Here is a 23,928-nt window from a genome sequence, read left to right as displayed (position 1 = left end):
ACATTTGCAGCTTACTGAGCCATCAGAAGCTACCTTCCGGCTGTACAAATGTACGGCCCCCTTACCCGTACGTTTGCCGGCATTTGCATGTGAATGAATGTGCACTCTCACACAGCTATTTGCATGCGAGTGTACGGGTGAACAATCATTCAGTGGTTGCAGACCATCAAATGATTGAGCCTAGACTGACTTATATTTGCGAGCATCTGGGACGCAGATGCGATGGGCGCTGATGTCATGAGGCCTGCCTGTGTTTGCATGGGGACGCCCAGCATTTCCCTGGGTGCACCCACTGTTTTTGTGGGCACATCCAGGAAACGCTGGCTGTCCCCATGTGCCTGTCCAGTACCCACCATTGACGACTGCAAACAGCTCAGTGACTATGCAAGTCGTCAAAGCCAATCACACAGAAGGGCTGCACATGCGCAGAACAGCATATAGGGGGTTATTCTGATTCATTTGGAAAGGCACAATCACTCTCTAATGGACAAAACCATATGCACTGCAGGTGGGGCTGATGTAACGTGTGCAGAGAGAGTTAGATTTGGGTGGGGTTTGTACTTCAAAAGGATATCTATATTGCAGTGTAAAAATAAAGCAGCCAGTATTTACCCGGCACAGAAACCAGATAATTCACCCAAATCTAACTCTCTCTGCACATGTTACATCTGCCCCCCTGCAGTGCATATGGTTTTGTCCATTAGAGAGTGATTGTGCCTTTCCGAGTGAATCAGAATAACCCCCATGAGCAATCCCTGAAACATCAGAGTGGGGCCAAACTCGCAACTTTGCGATTCAAGTTGAATCGTGCCCCAGATAAGTGTCTTTCATTAATCAAGCCCATTAACGATTGCAGGACTTTGTAGGACACCCACGGTGCAGAATGCCCTCTCACGCACAATAAGACTCTCCTGTATTCTCCAAACCTTCTAATATTCCCTCACCTTATCATATTTCAGAACCGCCAACATAACTTTTATGAGCTATGCTACTCAAGTACATCCCCTCTATATATTCCACTCATTTCCTCATATATGTTGTCTTTATTTACTGCACCTCTTTCTGGTCAGCATTGCCATGTAACCATATTATACAGTCTACCAAGAACCTTTGGTGGACCATTCTGCAATAGATAACACCTATCCTTGTGTATCAATTCCTAAATCCTTATAGATTGCAAGCTGGTGAGCTGGGCCTTCCTGCCTATCTGTCTATTACCCTAGTTTTGTTCTATCATTGTTGTTTCCAAATGTAAAGCGCAAAGAAATATGCTGCACAATATAAGAAACTGTAAATAAATAAATAAATAATAAAGATACTTTACATTATAATATGTTTAGAATCACCTGTGGACTTGAAGGTGTCTGGATTACACTGGCAATAATGCGTTGAAAAAGTCTCCATTATGCGGTCAATCTTTTGTGCTTCTCCTGGTAACCGAAAACTTCCCAGGAAACGTCTGCAAAGGGCATGGAGTAAAAAGAGGTCATTTCAGATTAGGGGTTTGTTAACTAAAATTGGAGTTCCTTTGAGGATGGGATGTTGCTATGGGCAACCAATCAGAACCTACTTTTTTTTCTTATTGTTTGCCCATATCAACATCTCCTCTTCAATATAACTCCATTCTTAGTACTAGTAGACAGAAGCGGGATGTGTGATTGATGACTGTGCAGGACTTATTGTAGACGTGTATGTACATACTGTATACATAGCCCTTAAATAAATAAAAAAAACGAATAATTAGATACAGTGCGAAAAGATGTAGTTTAAACCTCAAGGATGGGGGCTGGCTTAGTGCTGATCACCGAGATGGTAGCCTAAAGCTGTTTAGGGGGTAAGGTAGAGGAGATTGCTTATTTAAGGTCCAGAGTGAAAGGGTAAGGTCTCTTTGGCCCTTATTCTGATCGGTGCGGATATATCCGCGTGCGTTCGGCCCGCCGATGTTTTGTGTCTGCGCATGTGCAGAGGCGTCTCTGCGCATGTGCGAGCGGGGCGTATGGCGAAATCCACATGATATGTGAACACTCCGAACAGGGGGTGGAGAGGGGCGTGAAGGGCTATTTGGGCTCATTACCATATGCATACGCCCCGCGTTTCATGGGAGTTCCCATGAAAACGCTGGGCGTACGTATGGTAATGCGGCCGTGACGCACGTGTAGGGGGCGGACATGTGACATCGCCGGATGTCAGCTGCCCGCCCAGATCCCTGCTTTTGCACGGAGAAATGTCCGTGTGGTCTGAGGTTGCGGGAGCTGGTGGACCACTCGGTTCTGCATTCGATGGTCTGCGACCATCGAATGATGGGGGAGGTTCCCTTAGATGTAGGAGGCGTATTCCGTGAAAAATATACGTGCGGTCCGTTCGGCCAGCTTCTTACAGCATACGAACGGAGTTGGCGATCCGTATGGAAGGCGGGGTTTCGCACGCACGGTCCTGGCCGCATAATCGGCTCCGGCCGCACCGATCAGAATAAGGGCCTTTGACTGGTAGTTAGCTGTACCACTCATATGGTTGAGTAGTAACGTTGGAGGGTGAGTGAATACCTTTGGTTGCATTGACAAGTTTATGGTTACGGTTGCACTAAAGGAGGTATCCGACTGCTATGTTTCCTTGTGCATTGCAGATTTGGCCGATCCTGGTCATCCTTTCTTTGCCACCATAAGCTTTCCAGTAAATGCCAATTAATACATTAGCTAAAATTTGCTGCCAAAATGATGTCTCATTGTCTTTATTTTTTTGTTAGAGTTTAGGGTTTAAGTGATTTACACCTATGACCAGGGCCGGATTATAAAGGAGGCACAAGGGGTCAGTGCCCCTGGGCCCCCCTCTAGCTAGGGGCCCCCTGTGGTTGGCATGTATTTTTCAAAATAATTTTATTTTTATTTTTTTAGCTAAAAGTTTTGTGCATGGGAGTGGGGTAGTGCTGCAGCTTCACCTATCTGCCAATGTGACAATGATTAATGGTGCTGAACATCGGGAGCCAAGGCACACTGACTGCACAAGTGTGCAGTGCATTACTGAGAGTTGACTAAGTCCCGTGACACTTTGCACCAGAGGGCAAAGTGTCAAACCTCTCAGGTTTGTGCTGAGCTCTGATTGGTGGAGCTCATTACATGCTTCTCAGGCCCATGGAGAACAGCAGCAGCAGCTTAGTCATGGGAGGGTTTTTAATCAGAGGCAGCACTAGGACTGTGAGGTCTCCTACAGAGTAAAGTGCAGAGGGACAAACACAGGCTTTTCATGTGGTATGTATGTATATGTATGTGTGTGTGTGTATATATATATATATATATATATATATATATATCTCCCCCGCAGTTACCGATTGACCAAGTTTATTCTGCCTTTACTCTGTGTTTTGACAGTGTAATATTCTCCCATGCAGTTTGCGGCCAGTAATGACAAGTACAAGGGGGCCCCCCTGTCTAAAGTACCCCGGGCCCCCTGAAGGCTTAATCTGGCACTGATTATGACACACCTTATCCTATAGAAAGTTTAGATACAATGACATATTCTATATACGGATACAGTAAGTGGAGGAATGGAAATGTTGCCTTTTTCTGTAGAATTGTCCTTTTTTTGTATTCCATCATCTGTAATATACAGTCATTTTCTCATGCTGAGTAAAAGATGGGTATACAGTGGCTTAGTTAAGGCCACAGAAATATCATTTTCTAGAATATATATATTTTCCCCACTGCACTCCACATTAAAGAGCAGGGCATTCTCTTGTGTGAAGAGCTAAGGAATGACTGAAAGATACAGTATATAGTACATACGTTTTATTAAAAGCATGGAAAAGTGTACTTTTAATGGAATTAGAAAATGAAAAATATGATTTTGTTTTATATTGTATAATATCACGTAGAATATTTTGCCATTGTATACTCATTGCATGTTCACATTCCTTTATATTTCCTTCATTTAAAAAAAAAAATACATCCAGATTCTTATCTTAACATACCAATGGCAGAAAAAAGGGCTTTCAAAAACATATAATGAGATGTGTTACAACTTTCAAAGGGCAAGTAGAGGGGTTGCCCATAGCAACCAATTAGTTTCTTGCTATGTAGTAAATTCTTCAAAATGATAGGATTGATTGGTTGCTATGGGAACCAAATCTTCTCTGTAGGGTTTACCAAACCTCCCGTTTAGACTTAAGGGGACTACACACGGGGAGGTGTTGCTGAGTGATCTGAGCAATGCAGAATGACAGGTAGGAGCTGATTGGCTGGTGGTTTATCACTCTCCAATTTATCACTTTTCAAGGCTTAGTACATCTCGCCGATAAACATACAACCAAAGCTGTATCTGCATATACAATGTTCAGTAACATACAGTACTGCAGCAGTTAATTTGCAGATACAGCCACAGTACGGTGACAAACTCATCCCTTTAATCCGGGACACATATTAATTACACAGGTTCTGTGGCTGGTTTTCACCTGCTTTTGAACTGCCACAGAACCTGTGTAATTAATATGTGTCCCGGATTAAAGGGATGAGTTGGTCACCCTAAGCCACAGTCACACACAGAATTAACACCTGCTGCATATCATTTTAATCAACATAAGCTGCTTGTGTGTCCTATTCGCATAATTTAGCAATGTACTGTAAAAAAATAAAGTTGCACGCACAGACGCTTAGCGCTATCAAGTCACACATAGCTCGCGTGTTGTGTATTATGCGACACATAGTACACATTGGACAGATGTATGTGGACACTACTGTATATGTTATCAAGTATTTAGGGATAGTTGACACCACAGGAAACCACAGGAAATCTGCAGAAATAACAAGTCTAGCTGGGAGTGGCATTTTAGCATTGCGGTTTTTATAGAAAACCAATGAAGCAGCACTGTACGGAGCTCTGACACAGACTATCTCAAAGTTTTCCTCAGACTAAAATTTAAACTGTTGCCAGTTTCCAAGGCTGCCTGGATAAAGTTACCGTATAATAATAGGTAGCATGCAGTGATCGCTCAATCTTTTCACTGAATTCCTCTTCTTCATCATCTGACAGTGACATGAGGAGATCATGCGTCCTCACCTCACAGTTAGTGGGGTGCTCGTGCTGTGGTGCTCTGATACTGATACATACAATATACATTTCTCACCTGAGAGCCTCCACGAGACCAAGTTTCTTGAGGTCTTGGCATTTCACAAAGGCTTGTAGAACCTGAATATTTAGCAAATCCCTGGTGAGAAAGAACAAAAGTGATATGAGAGGACGGAAACAGGCTGGTGTCCATAAGAGCAAGAGGAAGATACTGTGAGAAAAAAAAATGAAATTCAATTTATATCTTTATGACCTATTTAAATGCTGGTATTATGTTGTTAAATAGGGCCTGATTCAGACATGTTTGCTAGGCTGCATAAATCTAACTCACTCTGCACATGTTACATCAGCATGGTTGAGCTCATTAAAGAGAGAGTTTGCTTTAGCAAGTGAACCAGAATCAGGCCCTTAGTTCCTAATATAATTTACCCCTATGTGGACTTGGAAGTCAGTTGTGAGCAAGGGTTAAAGAGGTTAGAAACCTTGTGGTCCTAGCACCCAATTTCGGATTACCACAGGTACTGTATGCATGATCCCAACACACATGGCATCCAAATAAAAAAAGGTGGTCACAGGGTTTCAGCTCTGAAATCCCTCAGGTGCATGAATCTCAGTGGTCTCCCATCAATTTTTACATTGTGGAGAGGGCTCATGGAAGGGTTGCGAGACGATGTCGTTTATCTATTTTTTTTCTACTGTAGCTAGAAATAAGCATATTCGTTCTCCCACTGGTCATATTACTACTGGAGTTTGCCTGGTTGGGAGGTGGATATCGGTGCCAATAGGTGTATTTGCTTGTGTAAACCCAACATTGTTTTTAACACAGGGGTTTATTTACTAAAATGGGAGCAACCAATCAGAATGTACTTATTTATTAAGCACCTTCTAGAAGAAATGAGATATAATCTGATTGGTTGCTAAGGGCAAAATCACATCTTCAAAAGAACCCCCATCTTAATATATTTACCCCATAGTTTTTGAGCAAATTAGAACTAATATCAATATATACTGTATAGTAAAGAAAAGTAAGGTTGACATTTAATAGGATGAGAGAGTCAGAAAGATATTTGGTAAGAAATCTCCAGGTTTTTTAAAGCGGCAATCATTTACACTGCAAAATCTAACTGGTTTTGCAGTGTAAATGATTGCCGCTTTAAAAAAAACCTGGAGATTTCTTACCACCCTAAGGGGTAGATTTATTACCTGTCGATCAGGGGAATATGCACTATCCCTGTGCATTGTGGCAGGGGATAGAGCTTCCCCTGATCTATGACACCCGCTGAGCGGGGGTCTAGCGTGAGGCGCTGTGGGGCAGAAGGCATAGCGCAGCTACGGTATTTCGTAGTGCGCGCCGGCCTCCTGCCTAATTTATGAACGGTCAGCATCGCTGACCGTTCCGCCACCTGCAGCTTTCAACTTCGACAGCTGCAGGCAGCGATGCCCTATGCCCACAGCAGGGACAGCGCTGTCCCTGCTGCTGGCTCTAAGCTGCGCTGAGGATCTCGCGTGAGTAGCGAGATCCCGCGCATGTGCAGTGTGCTGGCTGGGGGGGAAGGAGACAGCACATTAATATTAACTGATGCGCTGTCTCCAGGAGGGAACATCGCTGGAGGGGGGAGTTTTTGCTCCCCCGCTTCGGCCAGCAAGATGTTGATACATCTTGTCGGTGTCCCCTCCTGCTTCGCCTCGCTAATGAGTCGAAGCAGGAACTGTTATAGCGGCGCGTTTAGCCCTCAGTTCCTAAAGAAAAATTGCGGTGAACTGCACTTTGTACCATGACATATTTTAGATTTATTAAACTTTTCAAAAGCATTACAAGGGCACAAACCAAATATAATAACACATAAGCATGTATTTTTTAAGACAGTACAATTACAATCCATTTTGTACTTCCAAACCCCCACTAGTCAAAGTACAGGGTCGCTCTGCACAGTGCAGCCGCTATCTAGTTACTATGGGTAGTCACAGGACGGAGATAACAACCGTTTCCGCTGCTCCACCTCCTCCCTCGCCAAAGCTCTTCTCCACCTGCCTCCAGATCTTCTCTACAAGAATTTTGTAATGTTGGGCCTGATTCAGACCTGATCGCTAGGCTACATCCAAACACATCCCTAACACATTCCCTCGCATGTGGCCGAATGGGAGAGAAATCATTCGATAGTCGCACACCATCGAATGATTTCTACACCCTTCGGTAATAAAAGCCAGTCTAAACTGATTTTCATTCCGGCCGCAGATCTCTGAAAAGGGGGCGGGCGCTGATGTCATATGACATCGGCCACTCATCCCACACAGGCATCGACACTCCTGCGTTCCCAAGAGAATGACTAGTGTGTTTATGGGGATGCGTTCCCCTGCTGCAGCTCCCTGCCCGCCCTGGACATGCGCAAACCCACAACCATGGGACACGGGCCGAATTCGGACCCGATCGAACGGGTCTGAATCAGATCAATTGTGTATTGATATGTTTTATGCTATTTCTAATACAATAATAATTACTATTATTAATAATAATGTGTTCATTTTTAATATATTTTGTCATTTATTTTGACATTCTTCAATTTTATCCTTGGGTATATTTACTACCATTTCCATTTGTTCCTCATTAAAGTGTGGTAATACAGCGTTGCCAACTGGGGTGCTGCATTTTTATATTGGCGGCTGTTTATAATTCTTGTGGGAGTGTAAGCGCCCAGACCTCATTTATTTTGTGAGCCATTTTATACAGTGTCCATGCTTTCCCTGCATTTTAAATATACCATAAAAGATTTTGTATATGGCTTCTAACCTCTGTCCCAGGTACTCCCCAATGGCAGCCTTGCTAAGGCCTGAACTCTGATATAGGAAACTAGCAATTTGTTCAGGATCGTTTTCCAGTAGCTTCTTGTTGATCAGCAGTTGAATTCCCTGAAATACACAACCAAAAATTACAGATTAGACAAACAATATGATATTTATATATATAATGTATACTCTATATATATTCAGATATCCAGCACTCGTATCTTTACATGAATGTTGAATGCTCCGGTGCTTTGTATGAACAATAAGACAATTCCATATCATATACGGAGGAAGCGTTTTGTTTCCGAAACAATAAAGAATCTGTTGTAAAGACTGACGAGTGCCGCTTCCTCATATATATATATATATATATATATATATATAGTGGCTTGGTTTGAAGCAGCAACTCCGTCAAAAGTATATCTGTAAGGGTGCCGGTCCAGAGAAGCCACGATGTGGGATCACTCAAATACACGCATATGGCCGCACTCCCAATAAGCAGTCAAGACACAGGTCACTTGAAGTTACGTTTCGAGGTTTAATCACCTCTTCATCAGACTCAAATACATAGCATACAATACGTGATATTTATACTTACATATCCCCAAAGCACAACCCTCCGAGCGCGGGAGCAGGAGCCGGCGTCTTCCGCATCCGTCACCACTGAGCGTCGCACGACGTCACTGCGCTCAGGCGTAGAGGCGGTCCGACAAGCCGTCAGCTCCGTTACCAGGGAGATCTGTACACAAAACCCAACATAAACAAGCGATCACCAAAGTGAACATATACCATAGAAAAACTTTAAAAACAGCTGGCAAGCAGATAACTGAAGCAATTTACCCACGAGATATAACATTAAATAGCGAAATATGATAATGAGAAAAATATCATTATAATCATAGCGCATAGAAATTAGTATAATCACGCCATACAAGGAAAAACATAGCATAACATAAATCAGAGAAAACAGCGCAGGCCTAAATGCTCATTAAGACCCCGTGGGGACAGGGTACCCAGGCGGTGAATCCAGGCGGTTTCACACCGCAACAACTTTAGGGACCTGTCTCCACGTCTAATATTGGCCGGGATGTGGTCAATGAGTATAAAGCGGAGGGCAGCAACACCGTGGGACGCCTGCATAAAGTGGCGAGCCACCGGCTGGTCACTGGCCCCGCTTTCAATGGCAATTTTTATAGAATGTCGGTGAGTGGCCATGCGATCCTTAATGGTACGGTCAGTCTTACCGACATAACCGTATCCACAGGGACAGGTCAACAGGTAGACCACATACCGAGTGGTACATGTTAACCTGTGTTTGATAAAGTATTTCTTTCCTGAGAAAGGATGACAAAAGAATTGTGAGGCCGTCATGGATCTACAGGTGATGCACCCTAAGCACCTGTAACAGCCGTTCTTGCGGGCCAAAAAATTATCCGACTGGATCTGACTACTGGACACCCCCGAAATATCAGTATGGACCACCCAATCAAAGATATTGCGACCCCTTTGGTAACATGGCATTAACCTCTTATCAGAAAGGCCAATTTTTGGGTCAGAGGTGACAATAGGCCACCATTTTTTAGATTTTTTATTTATTTCATTACTTTGGATGTTATAATGGTTGACCCATGGCATGCGGTCACCAGTGGTCTTGCGGGGGTTCGCTTCAAGAAGATCACCTCTAGTTTTAGACATGGCTTTAGATCTGGCAGACAGAACTGAGGACCTCTCATAGCCACGTTCCTCAAATTTCTGTGTCATCTTATCCATCTGTCTAATGGCTGACTGGTCAGAGCTGCATATCCTCCTCACACGTAAGAACTGTGAGTAAGGCAACCCATACTTCAGCGACTTTGGATGAAAACTATCTGCATGAAGTATGGTGTTGCGGTCAGTGGCTTTGGTATATAGATCTGTAGAGATGGTACCCTCATGTACCGATACCTGCACATCCAAAAAGTTAACCTTTGAGGGATGTATACAATGCGTAAGCTTGACCGGACTGCCAGACATATTATGCTCTTCAAGGTGTTTCTCAAGCTCCAACACAGGCCCAGACCAAATAAAAAACAGGTCGTCAATGTACCTGGCGTATGCCATGATGTGATCACATACGCCAGGGACATCCAGAAATATTTCACGTTCCACCTGCAGCATATAGGCGTTGGCGTATGATGGGGCCACATTCGACCCCATCGCACACCCCGCCAGCTGCAGGTAGAACTCTCCATCATAAATGAAGTAGTTATGCGTCAACAGTAAATTCAGTAACTCCAAGACAAGCTCTATTGGAGGACCACAGTAATAGGGATTGCCCCTTAACAACTTATCCACTGCATGCAAACCATCAATGTTGGGAATGATGGTATATAGACTGGTAATGTCCAGACTCACAAGTACACTACCTGATGGCACTGTACCAACACCGGCCAGCAGGTTAAGAAATGCAGTGGTGTCCCTAATGTGTCCAGGAGCATTAATGACACACGGTTGAATTAGTGCATCCAAGTACACTGATAGAGCCTGGAAGAGCGACCCCCTGGCCGAAATGATGGGTCGACCAGGAGGGTCCACCAGGCTCTTGTGCACTTTTGGGAGGGTGTAGAGAATAGCCACAACGGGATTTTTTGGGAGCAATGCCTCTGATAATTTCAAATCAATACTGCCAGATGCCACAGCTGTAGACAAGATGGTCTGCAATTTCTTGCTGTATAGGTCAGTTGGATCCTTCGGCAGTTTGCAGTAGACATTAGAGTCAGACAACTGGCGTGCAATCTCCTTCTTGTATTGTTCAATGTCCTGTATGATTATTGCCCCGCCTTTGTCTGCGGGGCGTATGACAATGTCATTATATGATGAAAGATCACGCAGGGCTTGGAATTCTGCAACGCTAAGATTTCCTGATCGATGTTGAGCCAATAGTGGCTGTATGTCGTTGTCTAGCATGTTCCCAAATGTCCTTATAGAGGTGTTATAGGACACCGGATCAAATGTTGAGCAATATCTTTGATTGGGTGGTCCATACTGATATTTCGGGGGTGTCCAGTAGTCAGATCCAGTCGGATAATTTTTTGGCCCGCAAGAACGGCTGTTACAGGTGCTTAGGGTGCATCACCTGTAGATCCATGACGGCCTCACAATTCTTTTGTCATCCTTTCTCAGGAAAGAAATACTTTATCAAACACAGGTTAACATGTACCACTCGGTATGTGGTCTACCTGTTGACCTGTCCCTGTGGATACGGTTATGTCGGTAAGACTGACCGTACCATTAAGGATCGCATGGCCACTCACCGACATTCTATAAAAATTGCCATTGAAAGCGGGGCCAGTGACCAGCCGGTGGCTCGCCACTTTATGCAGGCGTCCCACGGTGTTGCTGCCCTCCGCTTTATACTCATTGACCACATCCCGGCCAATATTAGACGTGGAGACAGGTCCCTAAAGTTGTTGCGGTGTGAAACCGCCTGGATTCACCGCCTGGGTACCCTGTCCCCACGGGGTCTTAATGAGCATTTAGGCCTGCGCTGTTCTCTCTGATTTATGTTATGCTATGTTTTTCCTTGTATGGCGTGATTATACTAATTTCTATGCGCTATGATTATAATGATATTTTTCTCATTATCATATTTCGCTATTTAATGTTATATCTCGTGGGTAAATTGCTTCAGTTATCTGCTTGCCAGCTGTTTTTAAAGTTTTTCTATGGTATATGTTCACTTTGGTGATCGCTTGTTTATGTTGGGTTTTGTGTACAGATCTCCCTGGTAACGGAGCTGACGGCTTGTCGGACCGCCTCTACGCCTGAGCGCAGTGACGTCGTGCGACGCTCAGTGGTGACGGATGCGGAAGACGCCGGCTCCTGCTCCCGCGCTCGGAGGGTTGTGCTTTGGGGATATGTAAGTATAAATATCACGTATTGTATGCTATGTATTTGAGTCTGATGAAGAGGTGATTAAACCTCGAAACGTAACTTCAAGTGACCTGTGTCTTGACTGCTTATTGGGAGTGCGGCCATATGCGTGTATATATATATATATATATATATATATATATATATATATATGAAGAAAACAAGATACCCAGCGCAAAAGTCCTCAGAAGAAAATATGTCCACAGTATCAGTCAATGTGTGCAATCTTCTTCCAAAGGATCGTACCAAGATCCGAGTAGTACACTTGCAAAAAACCAGAGAAGAGACGCAACCATGAGCATATAATTCAAGACAAATTTACTGCACAATAAGGCTCACGTACATTGAAAGTTTAAATGAATATGCTTGCCAGCCTAGTAGAAGCCTAATCTCGGTGGACCTCCTCGAATTGTGCCAAAGCACCGCCACTCAGCCGCAGACCCAGGGATCCTTGAACCAAGCCTCAGGACTTCGCCGCACACGATCGGGAGCACCGGGACCACAGGTGGAAGACAGGACGTCACTCCGTCAGCAAGAATAAGCCACGCCCAACGCGTTTCGACTACGGTCTTCGTCAGGGGCACCAGAGGCTCTAGACCCGGCCGTAGGCTCGGCCCCCCGGCATGATGACCCCCATCGGCACCTGGAGGTGGCTCCCGGCCGTGACAAAGGAAGATCAGGCCCTCAGGCCCCAGTCGCTGTCCCCCAGCATCAGCGCAGATGCGGGAGCCCTCTATGCTGTGGAGGAGGTATGATTAGACTATAGCAGCGGCATGGAACTCAGCCTGGGTAGGGCCCAACTCCAGCCCCAGGCCTCACTGTCTCTCCCTAGGCCTCAGTGACTCTCCCTCCACCACCACCACCACCACCGATTTCCCTTACATGAAGTTGGCGCCCCAAATGGCTGCCTGGGATCTGTGCACTCAGCCACATGTAACCTTATGTATAACCTCATGTCCCCTGTGTGATAACTGTAATGTCCCTGCCGCAACTGAGCTGTCTTTGCCCATAATGTACTGAGAATCATTTTTAAAAAATGGTTGAGAGTGGTATGGGTAACCAGGAACATCAAAGAGAAGAATGGGTAGATAGGAGCAGTGGCGCCAAGAGAGGGCGGGTACTAATTACCAGGGATTCTTGGATGCTCAGGTCTAATGCATTACGATTGTGGTGTAAAAGCTTTTGATCCCTACCTACATTTTGTTTGACAGATGTCTACACTAAAGTATTTTCTCCATAACTTTCTTAAGCCCCATACATACTTCCAAGGGGTGGCCAAACCTGTCCTCAAGATCTACCAACATGTTTTTCAGGCAACTTGTGGATCTATAGTAGGAATGACTGCAGCAGGTTTGAAAATGTGACAGTTAGTAATGACTACAGCTGTGCACCGGCAAGGTGATCTGGAAAACATGGACCGTTGGTAGATCTCGAGGACCGGTTTGGCCACCCATGCACTGGATGATATGAACAATGTACGATATCGTCAGTGTTTTCCTCTGAACTCCTGGGCAAGCGATATTGAACTATATAGGTAAGCAATATCATCAGTGACGTCACCGGGACCATGCTGAACCTGAAGGCCATTGCACTGTAGGTTTAGACGACGGGGGTCTCTAACGATGCGTGGGAGCGTGCATCATTAACGATATTGAGCATACACACTAAGCCATTTTTTTGTAGGTATTGCTCAGAAGGACCAAAATGAGCAATATCTTTCAAAAAGTCGTCTAGTGTGTATGGGGCTTTAACCCCTTCCAGACGGGGCGTTTTTTTTTTTTACTCCTCGCGTTCAAATAAGCGTAACTTTTTTAATTTTCCGGCTATATAGACACATGAGGGCTTTTTTTTTGCGGGACAAGTTGTACTTTTTAATGGTACCATTTACTATACCGTAAAATATTCTGGGGAATCAGGAAATAATTCAATGTGGGGTAAAAAGGAAAAAAAACGCAATTCCACAATTTTGCGCTGGTTACGTTTTTTTTGGAGTTCATAGTTCGTTTAAAATGATGGGTTATCTTTATTCTATGGGTCGTTACGATTCCGGTGATACCAAACTTATATAGTTTTCGTTACGTTTTACCACAAAAAAAAAAATAGAAAATTTTACGGTTTTTCTAATTTGCGTCGCGTCGCCATGTTCTGCGGCTTATAACTTTTTTATTTTTCCACCTACGGACCTGGGTGAGGGCTCATTTTTTGCGGGCTGAAGTGTACTTTTTAATTAATACCATTATGGGATATGTGCGACTTTCTGATCTCTTTTATTTACATTTTTTTGGGTAGGCGATGCGACCAAAAAACGTAGTTTTGGCGTTGGGAATTTTTTTCCGTTTACGCCTTTAACCGTGCGGGATAACTAATGTTATATTTTAATAGATCGGACTTTTAGGAACGCGGCGATACCAAATATGTTTATTTTTTTATTTTTTTTGTGAAATGGGGAAAGGGGGTGATTTGAACTTTTAATATTTTTATTTTTTTTACTTTATTTTTTTTTTTTTTTTTTACTTTTACTACAAGGCCCCCTAGTGTACTTGACCACTAGGGGGCGCGATCGCCTGTACTAGGTTCAGCCATAGAGCTCTATGGCTGAACATAGTGATTTTCAGCACTTCCTATTACATCCTGCCTCAGGCAGGATGTAATAGGAATGCTGACATGGCCAGCACAGGGGTCTACATTAGACCCCTGGCTGCCATGGCAACCGATCGGCACCCTCCGATCTCGCCGCGGGGGGCCCCGATCGGCGCCGGAGGGGGGCGCCCCCCCTCCGATCAGCTATTAAAGCACTGCGGGCGCTTTGCCCGCGGTGCTTAAAGGGTTAAACGGCCACGATCGGCGAACTCGCCGCTCGTGGCCGTGAGAGCAGGTACCTGGCTGTAATATACAGCCATTACCTGCTCTCTTTCAAGCCAGCTCACTCCGTGAGCTGGCTTGATTCCCCCGCAACCGTCATATGACGTACATGTACGTCATATGTCGGGAAGGGGTTAATGTTGTTATTACAGCAGACCACATACACCAGCCCTATGCCGGTAATCTTCCCGTGGCAGAAAGTGGCTCCATAAGCATCATGTATTGTAGCATAATCTGAAACTATATTTATTATTACAATATAATGACTATAGATAACTCATCAATCAGATATCTTACAACCTTTTATTATATGGTGACATTACCAGATGTTTTACTGTTTAATTATATTATGCTATATAATAAAGATTCCTATTAACTCTTTGAGTGCCAAGGGATTTTGTCAAACTAGGTGTGAAAATTGGCAAGCAAACATTTTTGTTTTACTACCCTAAATGTATTAACATTATCTATTTATCTATACAGCACCAGCCTGCAGCCTATTCTGTTGTGCTCTAGAATTGAATATAAGTAAGCCACCATAGGATATATAGCAATTATTCTCTGTTGCTTTGCACTCACCTTTTCTGGGTCCATGTTAAATTTCCTGTTAGCACTGAGCAATTCATTCTCCCTCTCTATTTTACGGCTACAAGACAAAGCAAACAGTTGTAATAATGTTATATACCGCACCACTTACACGCAGGTCACGCAATGAGATTCACTCACCTTATCTCCAGTCGCTCAAAATCATCTATTTCCGACACTATTTCCGTTATTTCATTCTGTAAGTTCTGTGAGTAAAAACCACAGAGGAATTGTAGAGAGAGTAGACAGTGGAGAAGGCTGGAAAATGAAAGCTGGTGGAAGGAGGTAGAGATTGGAAGGATCATACATCTACAGATTTATTGTCCAAGCTGACTGAATGGATGAGAACAAATGACAGTTGACCATTTGCTTCGAAACACTGGAAAACCGATAAAATGTAATTCTGTTAATACCATGTTTTTGGTCGAACCAGCGAGATCTGACAACAAAACTGTACATGTAGGGCCACCTTAGTATGTACAGGGTTAGTAAAGGTCCATACACACTGGGCGACTATGCCCAGTGTGTATGGACAGCGATGAGGACAATCACCACTGCTGGGAAAGCTGCTCAGTGCATACACACTGAGCGGCTTTCCCCCTCAGAGGGGAGGATGGCTTTGCATAGCGCAGAGCTATGCAAAGCTGTCCTCAAAGCCACTCATCTGCTGGTATTACAAGCAGAAGAGCGGCTTTCCCGGCGATGATGCGGGAGCGGGCAGCAGCGCTCACCGTTCATTGCTGAGGTATACACACTGGGCGGCTTTGAGCTGAAAGCCGCTCAAACCTTTTGTTTTGAGCGGCTTTCAGCTCAAAGTCGCCCAGTGTATATAGGCCTTTAGTGACACTATCGGTGTATACGTAATCAGTTGCGAGTTCTGTGTCACAGCACAATTTCAGCAATCTCAGATGTAGATCTAAGGTCGTAATAATTTAAAAGGCTTTGCCTTATACTTAGTTCCACCAACAATCTAAACATTTATAGATCCATCAATCAATATATCTGCTTTACAAGGTTATTCCTAAACTAATATTTATGGACTCTCTTGCTAATTTACTGTAATTTTAATGTATATTGCTACTTTTATCATGATTGACCACACACATTTAAAGACAATTACTGGAAGTAAGATTCAAAAAGTCAAATTATGGTACTGTATATACTGTAAATCATTATTAAGACATTATCCTTTTGTTAAGAGATATTACATCATCTAATTACAGTATACTGTATTGTATTTTATTTCAACAGAGAAATTCATTTATCTCTATTTTTTGTGAAGCAAGTACAAATATGAAGTTAGACACATGAAGGGGGGGGGGATTAATCAAACCTTGTAGGCAGATAAATGACTAACCAATCAGCTTCTAAGTGTCATGTTACAGGCTTACAGGCTTTGAAAAATGACAGTTAGAAGCTGATACTTGATCATACTTGAAAAACAGAAAAAAGGGTACTTGTTTCCTAGCACGGCGCCCAAGATTTCCATCTTATGACATCTTATGCCATCACATGCATTGCATGCCATATAGCAGCATACGATGCATGCGATGCGATGCAATGCAAATTTTAATTGTATAAGCACCCTAATGGGTGCTTAGAATGTTAAATGCACCCCCACGCCACCCCCCACTATCAACGCAAACCCAAAGTGTGACGTGCGCAGAGAGCTGGTGAGGGGCGGCGGTACGCGTCCTCCGACCTTTTCGACCATACGATGCCATACAATTTTTTATTGTACAACATCGCGTTGCATCGCATCGAATACCATATTTAGTCTTATGGTATACCATGCGATGGGCGCCATGCTAGGAAACAAGTACCGAAAAAAGAAAGGTCAGGTGCACACTAAAGGCCCCCATCCACTAGGGTGAGGTATTACATGCGGTACCTCGCATGCAATACCCCTCCAACTCACCTGGCAGCTGCCGGGTGGCAGGATCGCCAATGATACATTGTATGCAGTCCTATTGCATACAATGTATTGTATGCATTCCAAGCCAGGGCTACGAGCTGCGACAAATATTCATGGAAGCCAGTAGGTCCTGTGACAGCATTTCGAGGTGCATGGGAATGTGCCTCAAATCAAAATCGCAGGAAAATGACATGTGATGTGTCACTTGTCATGCGATCCATCGCAGCAATGTGTCGGAATTGCATAAAAAGTTGCCAAATCTCACTAGTGGATGGGGGCTTTAAGAACATTGCTAATCAGAATAACTATATAATTTTCTGCAATTATTTTAAATGGAGTAAAATTGAGGTTCTTGGCATAATTGAAACCAAAAATATGGTCCAGTCTACCACAACCAGGTGACCTTATTAAATGGGTCCATAGCATTTCCAAGGTTCTTGGCTAGAGTACAGGACTCCCAGGGCAAGCTCAACCTAACAACCAAGCTATCACACTAGTAAGAAGGTTTCGTTTATGTGTTAGAAAGTGATACATTAATAAGAAGTAGCAGCCAAGTACTAGATGTGCTACATACTGTAGGTGACATAAGTGTTATATTAATAAAAAATAAAGCACCAGCTCCTTACTGTACATGAGCAGTGCTTGGGGTTGGCCCGCACTATTAGATGGAATGACAGGGATGGAGGTGAGTGAGGGTAGGAACAGGATGTGAATGTTATGGGTTGTGAGTGGGGCTGCAGATAATATAGGATATCTTATTGTTAAAGCATGCAGGGATTAACAAATACTCCACTGCTGCTGTGTACTAACATTCGGGTAAGCAGTGTTACGGGGAAAGGCAGGGAAGCCGGCTGCGGAGGTATGAGGTGCTGGTATGATGCAGCCATGTCTTGCAGAGCTGCCTGACGTGTATAAGGGCATTTGAGTATTGGCAATGTGTGCGCACACATTGGGGCCTGGTATAAAGCTACAGGGGGTGTAGGTGTTAAATTCAGTTGGTGTGCCCGAGTCATGGTGTGCCCGAGTCATGGTGTGCCGATTCCAGTTTGTAAAAACTGGACAGAGACCTCAAATAAGGATTGATCTCTGAAATTTGGGTGATTGGTAACCCCTTTTTTTGTAATCACCATTTGTAATAAATGCCGCAATAAAGCCCCATTGCTGAAGTTATGTGTGGCTGGAGTTTTATAAAAGGAAGAGTAAGAAAAAACTGTAGTAACAGCTGGAAAGATAAAGAAGTGAAAGCTAGACCATACTTTAATGTATTCAAGTATTTCTTCTCTGTTGGATGATGTTCTCTTGGTCTCTTCTGTCTGGGCCATGGTATATCCTAAGCGGAAGACAAAAATAAAGCGAGTTCAATGAAGTTGTTGCCACACATAGGAAAACGCTACGTACAATAATAGTTATTTATATTTTGAATGCGATCAGTTATATTACATTCAATTGATACTTATTTTATGAAATGATGAATACAGAGGAAATAGGAAATCCGTAATAAAAGCTGAACTCAGATGTGATCTAGGTTTTCTGGACTAAAAGATCAGTGATAGCGACTGCACAGAGCAGGCCCAAGGCGGATTCAGGCGGATTTCTGCGGAGACTTAGGGCAGTAGGGTTATCTTGGCCAATACTTGTGAATTTCTATTGCTGCTGAATTGAGAGTATATTAACTTATGCTATCGCAGTAATGTATAGGAATTCCAAGTGTTCTGATTGTGGTTCCTTAGATAGAGATAAAAATCATTGGCCAACCCTTGCTTAGGACGGCAGATATGGTTGCCAAACGGAGTAAAGTCAAGGCTAATAAAATTATTTCAGATACTAGAAATCCTTGTAATTCTCTTTTCTCCCTGTTACCCTCTTAGTTGCAGGGCCGGATTAAGGGGAAGGGGGGCACAGGGGGTCAGTACCCCTGGGCCCCCTCTATATAGGGGACCGCTGTGGTTGACATGTATTTTTAAAAACAGTTTTTAAATTTTTTTAGCTAAAGGTTTTGTGCATGACAGTGAGGTAGTGCTGCAGCTTCACCTGTCTGCCAATGTAACAATGATTAATGGTGCTGAGCATCAGGAGCCAAGGCACACTGACTGCATAAGTGTGCAGTGCATTACTGGGAGTTGACTAAGTCCCATGAGTCTTTGCACAAGAGGTCAGAGGCTGAGTGGCTTCTGCTGAGCTCTGCTTGGTGGAGCTCATCATATGCTTCTCAGGCCCATGGAGGACAGAAGCAGCAGTGGCCTCGTCATGGGAGGGTTTTTAATCAGAGGCAGCGCTGAGCCTGTCACGACTCCTACAGAGTAAGATACAGAGGGACAAACACAGGCTTTTCATGTAGTATGTTATGTTGAAGAAATGCCTAGGGTGCTAAGAAACCTTGCACCGGCCCTGCATGCAGCAGCTGTGATTCGCAGGCTCCGATGTGATGTCCGCGGTAGAGCGCATAGCATCGGACCTGCTATCAGATACTGTACATGCGGTTTGAACACTTTTTATAGGATTAATCGCTGCAAAAGTGGATATAACACATCCAATTACCCTAGTGTATAGCCAGCATTAGACATTTTCTAGTGTTCTGCCCTGTGGTGCCTGGCTGTCACAGACTTAGGGCCTGATTCTGGTTTGCTCGGTAAGCTGCAAAGATTGCAACTCGCACCTGAGAGAGAGCACCCACCAAATACCCCACCCCCTTCCCCGGAGCTGCTGATCATCCATGCGAGAGGATGCGTTATGAAAACACTTCCCTTCACATTGCTCCGCTGCAGAAGAAATCATTCGATGGTCGCCAACCATGAAATTATTTCTCCTGGCTTCACAAATAAAACTCTGTGGTACCTGACTTTTATTTGCGAATACCGGGACAAAGACAAGGGGGGCGGCTGACGTCCTGTGGCATGGGCCCACCCGCATAGCCATGGGAACACAGCGTTTTCATGGGGACCCCCATAATCACTGGGCGTTCTTAAGGGTGATCCCCGATGCTGTCCACCCCTGGCCCTCCCCAATCCTGTGAACGGCTCAGAGACTATGTCGCCAAAGCCATTCGCAAGGGGGAGCTGCACATGCGCATGAAACACCTTCCGCACGAACAGACCCTCAAACATCAGAACTGGGGTGAATTTAGCCCCATCCGAATGAATGAGAATGACCCTCTTAGTGGGGTTGTTCATCCCATATTTAAACTTCCTATTACGGACCCACCTGAGACGTGGTAACCTACTGTAGGTGTATATTTACTAGAGATGTGCGGCGGCCACTTTTTCGGGTTTTGGTTTTGGATCTGGATCTCCCTTCGTGTTTTGGATCTGGATTGGTTTTGGCAAAACCACCCTTGTGGGTTTTGGTTTTGGATCTGGATTTTTAAGAAAAAAATGCTAAAAATGGCTAAAATAACAGAATTTGGGCCTGTTTTTGCCCCTAAAGTATTATTAACCTCAATAACATTAGTTTCCACTCATTTCTAGTCAATTTTGATCACTTCACAGCTTACAAAATTGTTTTCATTTACTGTAGTTGTGCCAAAAGGGTATACCGAGGTAGCTGGATGACTAAGCTAAGCGACAGCAGTCGGCATCACATACATGTGGACCTTACACTTCCAACCTGGCACATCTTGGAAGCAGAGCGGCACTGCAGGGGCAGACAGGGTGGCAGTTTAATAAACTATACCAAAAAAAGAGAAATGCTCCAAAGAGCAAAAAATACAAAGAGGTATCGGCCTTGTCATGACTGGTGGTAGCAGCTTCAGCACTTCTATCAGGTTGCTGATCTCCCACTATTTCCTCCTCCATCATCCTCCAAAAATGTGTTTTTATTTTATTTATTACTTTTATTTATTTTTCTTACTTTACACTGGACACAGCCTGTCACACTGTACACTGCCCCTGGACACTGCCCCTGGACACTGGACACAGCCCGTCACCGTGGACACAGCCCCTGGACAATGGACACAGCCTCTGGACACTGCTCCTGTACACTGGACACAGCCCCTGGACAATGGACACAGCCTCTGGACACAGCTTCTGTACACTGGACACAGCCGTCACCCTGGACACTGCCCCTGGACACAGCCCCTGGACACTGGACACAGCTCCTGTACACAGCCCCTGTACACTGGACACAGCCCCTGTACACTGGACACAACCCCTGTACACAGCCCCTGTACACTGGACACAGCCCCTGTCACACTGGACACAAGCCCTGTCACACTGGACACAACCCCTGTACACAGCCCCTGTACACTGGACACAGCCCCTGTACACTGGACACAGACACTGTCACACTGGACACAGGCCCTGTCACACTGGACACAACCCCTGTACACAGCCCCTGTACACTGGACACAGCCCCTGTACACTGGACACAGACACTGTCACACTGGACACAGGCCCTGTCACACTGGACACAACCCCTGTACACAGCCCCTGTACACTGGACACTGCCCCTGGACACAGCTCCTGGACACTGGACACAGCTCCTGTACACAGCTCCTGTACACTGGGCACAACCCCTGTACACTGGACATAGCCCCTGTACACTGGACACAGCCCCTGTACACTGGACACAACCCCTGTACACTGGACACAGCCCCTGTACACTGGACACAAACCCTGTACACTGGACACAGACCCTGTCACACTGTACACAGGCCCTGTCACACTGAACACAGCCCCTTGTACACTGGCCACTGCAGCCCCTGTACACTGGACTTGTGTATAGCAGCCCCTGCAGACCCTAATCGAGTGAGCAGCAGCAAAATAATATATTATTATTATAGCACAGCACACAGCACAGAGCACAACCACCCTCTTCCCTCTCCTATGCTGGAGTAAAGATGGCGGGGCGCGCGTGCGTCTTATATAGAATCCAGATCTTGCAAGAATCCGACAGCGCGATGATGACGTTTTGCCTCGTTTTTCCTTGGTCCGGAATTAGGCGGGAACTCCCGAGCCGGCTCGGATCCCGACTCGGATCCCGATATTCGGATCTGCCGGATCCCGGAGATCCGGACCCGCTCATCTCTAATATTTACTAAAGCTTCTAAAAAGAGGTGATGTTCCCCATAGCACCAGTCTATCATTTTCTAGGATGCAATAAAAAAATTAAAGACAGAAACTGGTTACTATAGGAAACATTATTATTATTAATATTATATTATAATTTATTTATATGGAGCCTCAAGGGTTCTGCAGCGCCTGACAATAGATGGATGAGCAAAAAAAACAAGAAAATACTGATTTACAGTACAAATGCAAATTAGGACAAGCACATGGTAAATAAAAGACAGTTGCAGCAGCGGACACTGATACACGTATACAAGTAACAGATATAATCTTAGAAAAGCACATAAGGAGAGAGGGCCCTGCTCGTGAGAGCTTACATTCTTGGCTCTCACGCAATGTTCCCTCTAATTTTACGAAGACTGTGTGCGGCAAAAGATTTGGGCTGTGCAACTTTGGAAGGAAATTTTAATTTTTGTGCGTCACTTATATATAACTGGAAAATCACGCTCAGCATTTGTGTTAACTTTACTTCAAAATTATATTAAACATTTAAACATTTAAAACACAGCACACAATGTAGTTAATGGGTGAAACACACAATAATTGAGTCCACAACTGCAAAAAGGGACCACTGCTGCTTTGTGCGCTCTGTTGTAATGTCTGTGCGCATGCTCGTCGAATTGTGTGCGCGCGCACGTGCGCACAGCTTAGAGGGAACACTGCTCTCACGTCTAAGTCACACTAAATAGCCCCTCTCGTGGGATAGAATATGCTTCTTATTTGCAGTGCCATATAAAGATCCAAATGGGCCTGTAGATGACAAGTCTGGAAGGTTATCGACATGCATGTGCCCAAGGAGGCAAGACAGGCCTAGCCTAGGAGGAGGACCCAGCCAGCCAATGGAAATGAGGTAAGTATGGGAGAGCCTGGGTAAGAGAAATTCAGTACCAGAACGGGCGAGGCAGGGGTAGGGACAGGAATGGAGCAGCTGATAGAGGGTGGAGCTGGGGGCAAACCATGCCCCACCGGTCTGGCCCCCTACCCCCTGCCGTCCATGTTATTACTACCTGGCTGCCCTCTTCCAGATTGTCGGTAACCATACAGCTAGTCATTTTCATTAGTGCATACATCACCACACTTGCCTACTTTTGAAAACTAGTTTCAGGGAGATTATACTTGGTGGTATAATTTTGCACCACACCCAACTGAGGGGGCGTGTCATGCTCCAGCCACAGGGTGTGTCTAGTTCCATATATGGTGAGATTGTGAAAAGAGATTGTGAACGTGGCACCTGGAAGCGTGGCTGTGTACTGCTACATCTGAGGGGAATCTTGTGAAATATCCATATGTAGATCAGCCCTAAAGCAGTTAGTAAGAGCTACTGTACATTGTAAAGTGCTGGGAAATGGCGCTGAATGGAAATGCATCTGTCTCTTATTCTTTTTCCCCAAAATTTTTTTACAGTGTAATGTGGGCTAGGTGAAATTAGGGAGATTGCTAGACTGAATTGTGAATTTTTGCTCATTCCGTGTGTCAGAATGTGAATTTTTCCGTATTCTGTGTGTCAGAATGTGAATTTTGGCTCATTCCCTGTGTCAGAATGTGGATTTTGGGCACATTTTGTGTGTCAGAATGTGAATTTTGGCTCTTTCCCTGTGTCAGAATGTGATTTTTTGCTTATTCTGTGTGTCAGAATGTGAATTTTGGCTCATTCCCTGTGTCAGAATGTGGATTTCGGGCAATTGGTAATGCACAGTAATACTACTCTTTGGATGTGTGGATAGGGGTAACATCTTGTCTTTCCAATAG

At 44.5% G+C, this 23,928-nt stretch overlaps 1 protein-coding gene across 3 annotated transcripts in view; it reads right to left on the bottom strand.

The window, feature by feature from the left end:
• LOC146026037 (cytohesin-4-like) overlaps positions 1–23,928 on the bottom strand; it is an 80,589-nt gene that overhangs the window by 44,320 nt on the left and 12,341 nt on the right. For all 3 annotated transcript variants that reach the window (XM_083156359.1, XM_083156358.1, XM_083156360.1), the window contains 6 exons: positions 18,373–18,446; positions 15,343–15,407; positions 15,196–15,262; positions 7,847–7,965; positions 5,117–5,197; positions 1,347–1,459 (listed from right to left, as the gene is read on the bottom strand). In XM_083156359.1, the coding sequence (XP_083012485.1) occupies positions 1,347–1,459; positions 5,117–5,197; positions 7,847–7,965; positions 15,196–15,262; positions 15,343–15,407; positions 18,373–18,446 (519 nt within the window). The remainder of the gene's footprint in view (positions 1–1,346; positions 1,460–5,116; positions 5,198–7,846; positions 7,966–15,195; positions 15,263–15,342; positions 15,408–18,372; positions 18,447–23,928) is intronic.

Source organism: Crinia signifera, chromosome 8 (assembly GCF_055691185.1).
Source record: "Crinia signifera chromosome 8, ASM5569118v1, whole genome shotgun sequence".
In the NCBI taxonomy this organism is placed as follows: Eukaryota; Metazoa; Chordata; class Amphibia; order Anura; family Myobatrachidae; genus Crinia; species Crinia signifera.
This window is presented reverse-complemented; position numbering and strand designations above follow the sequence as displayed.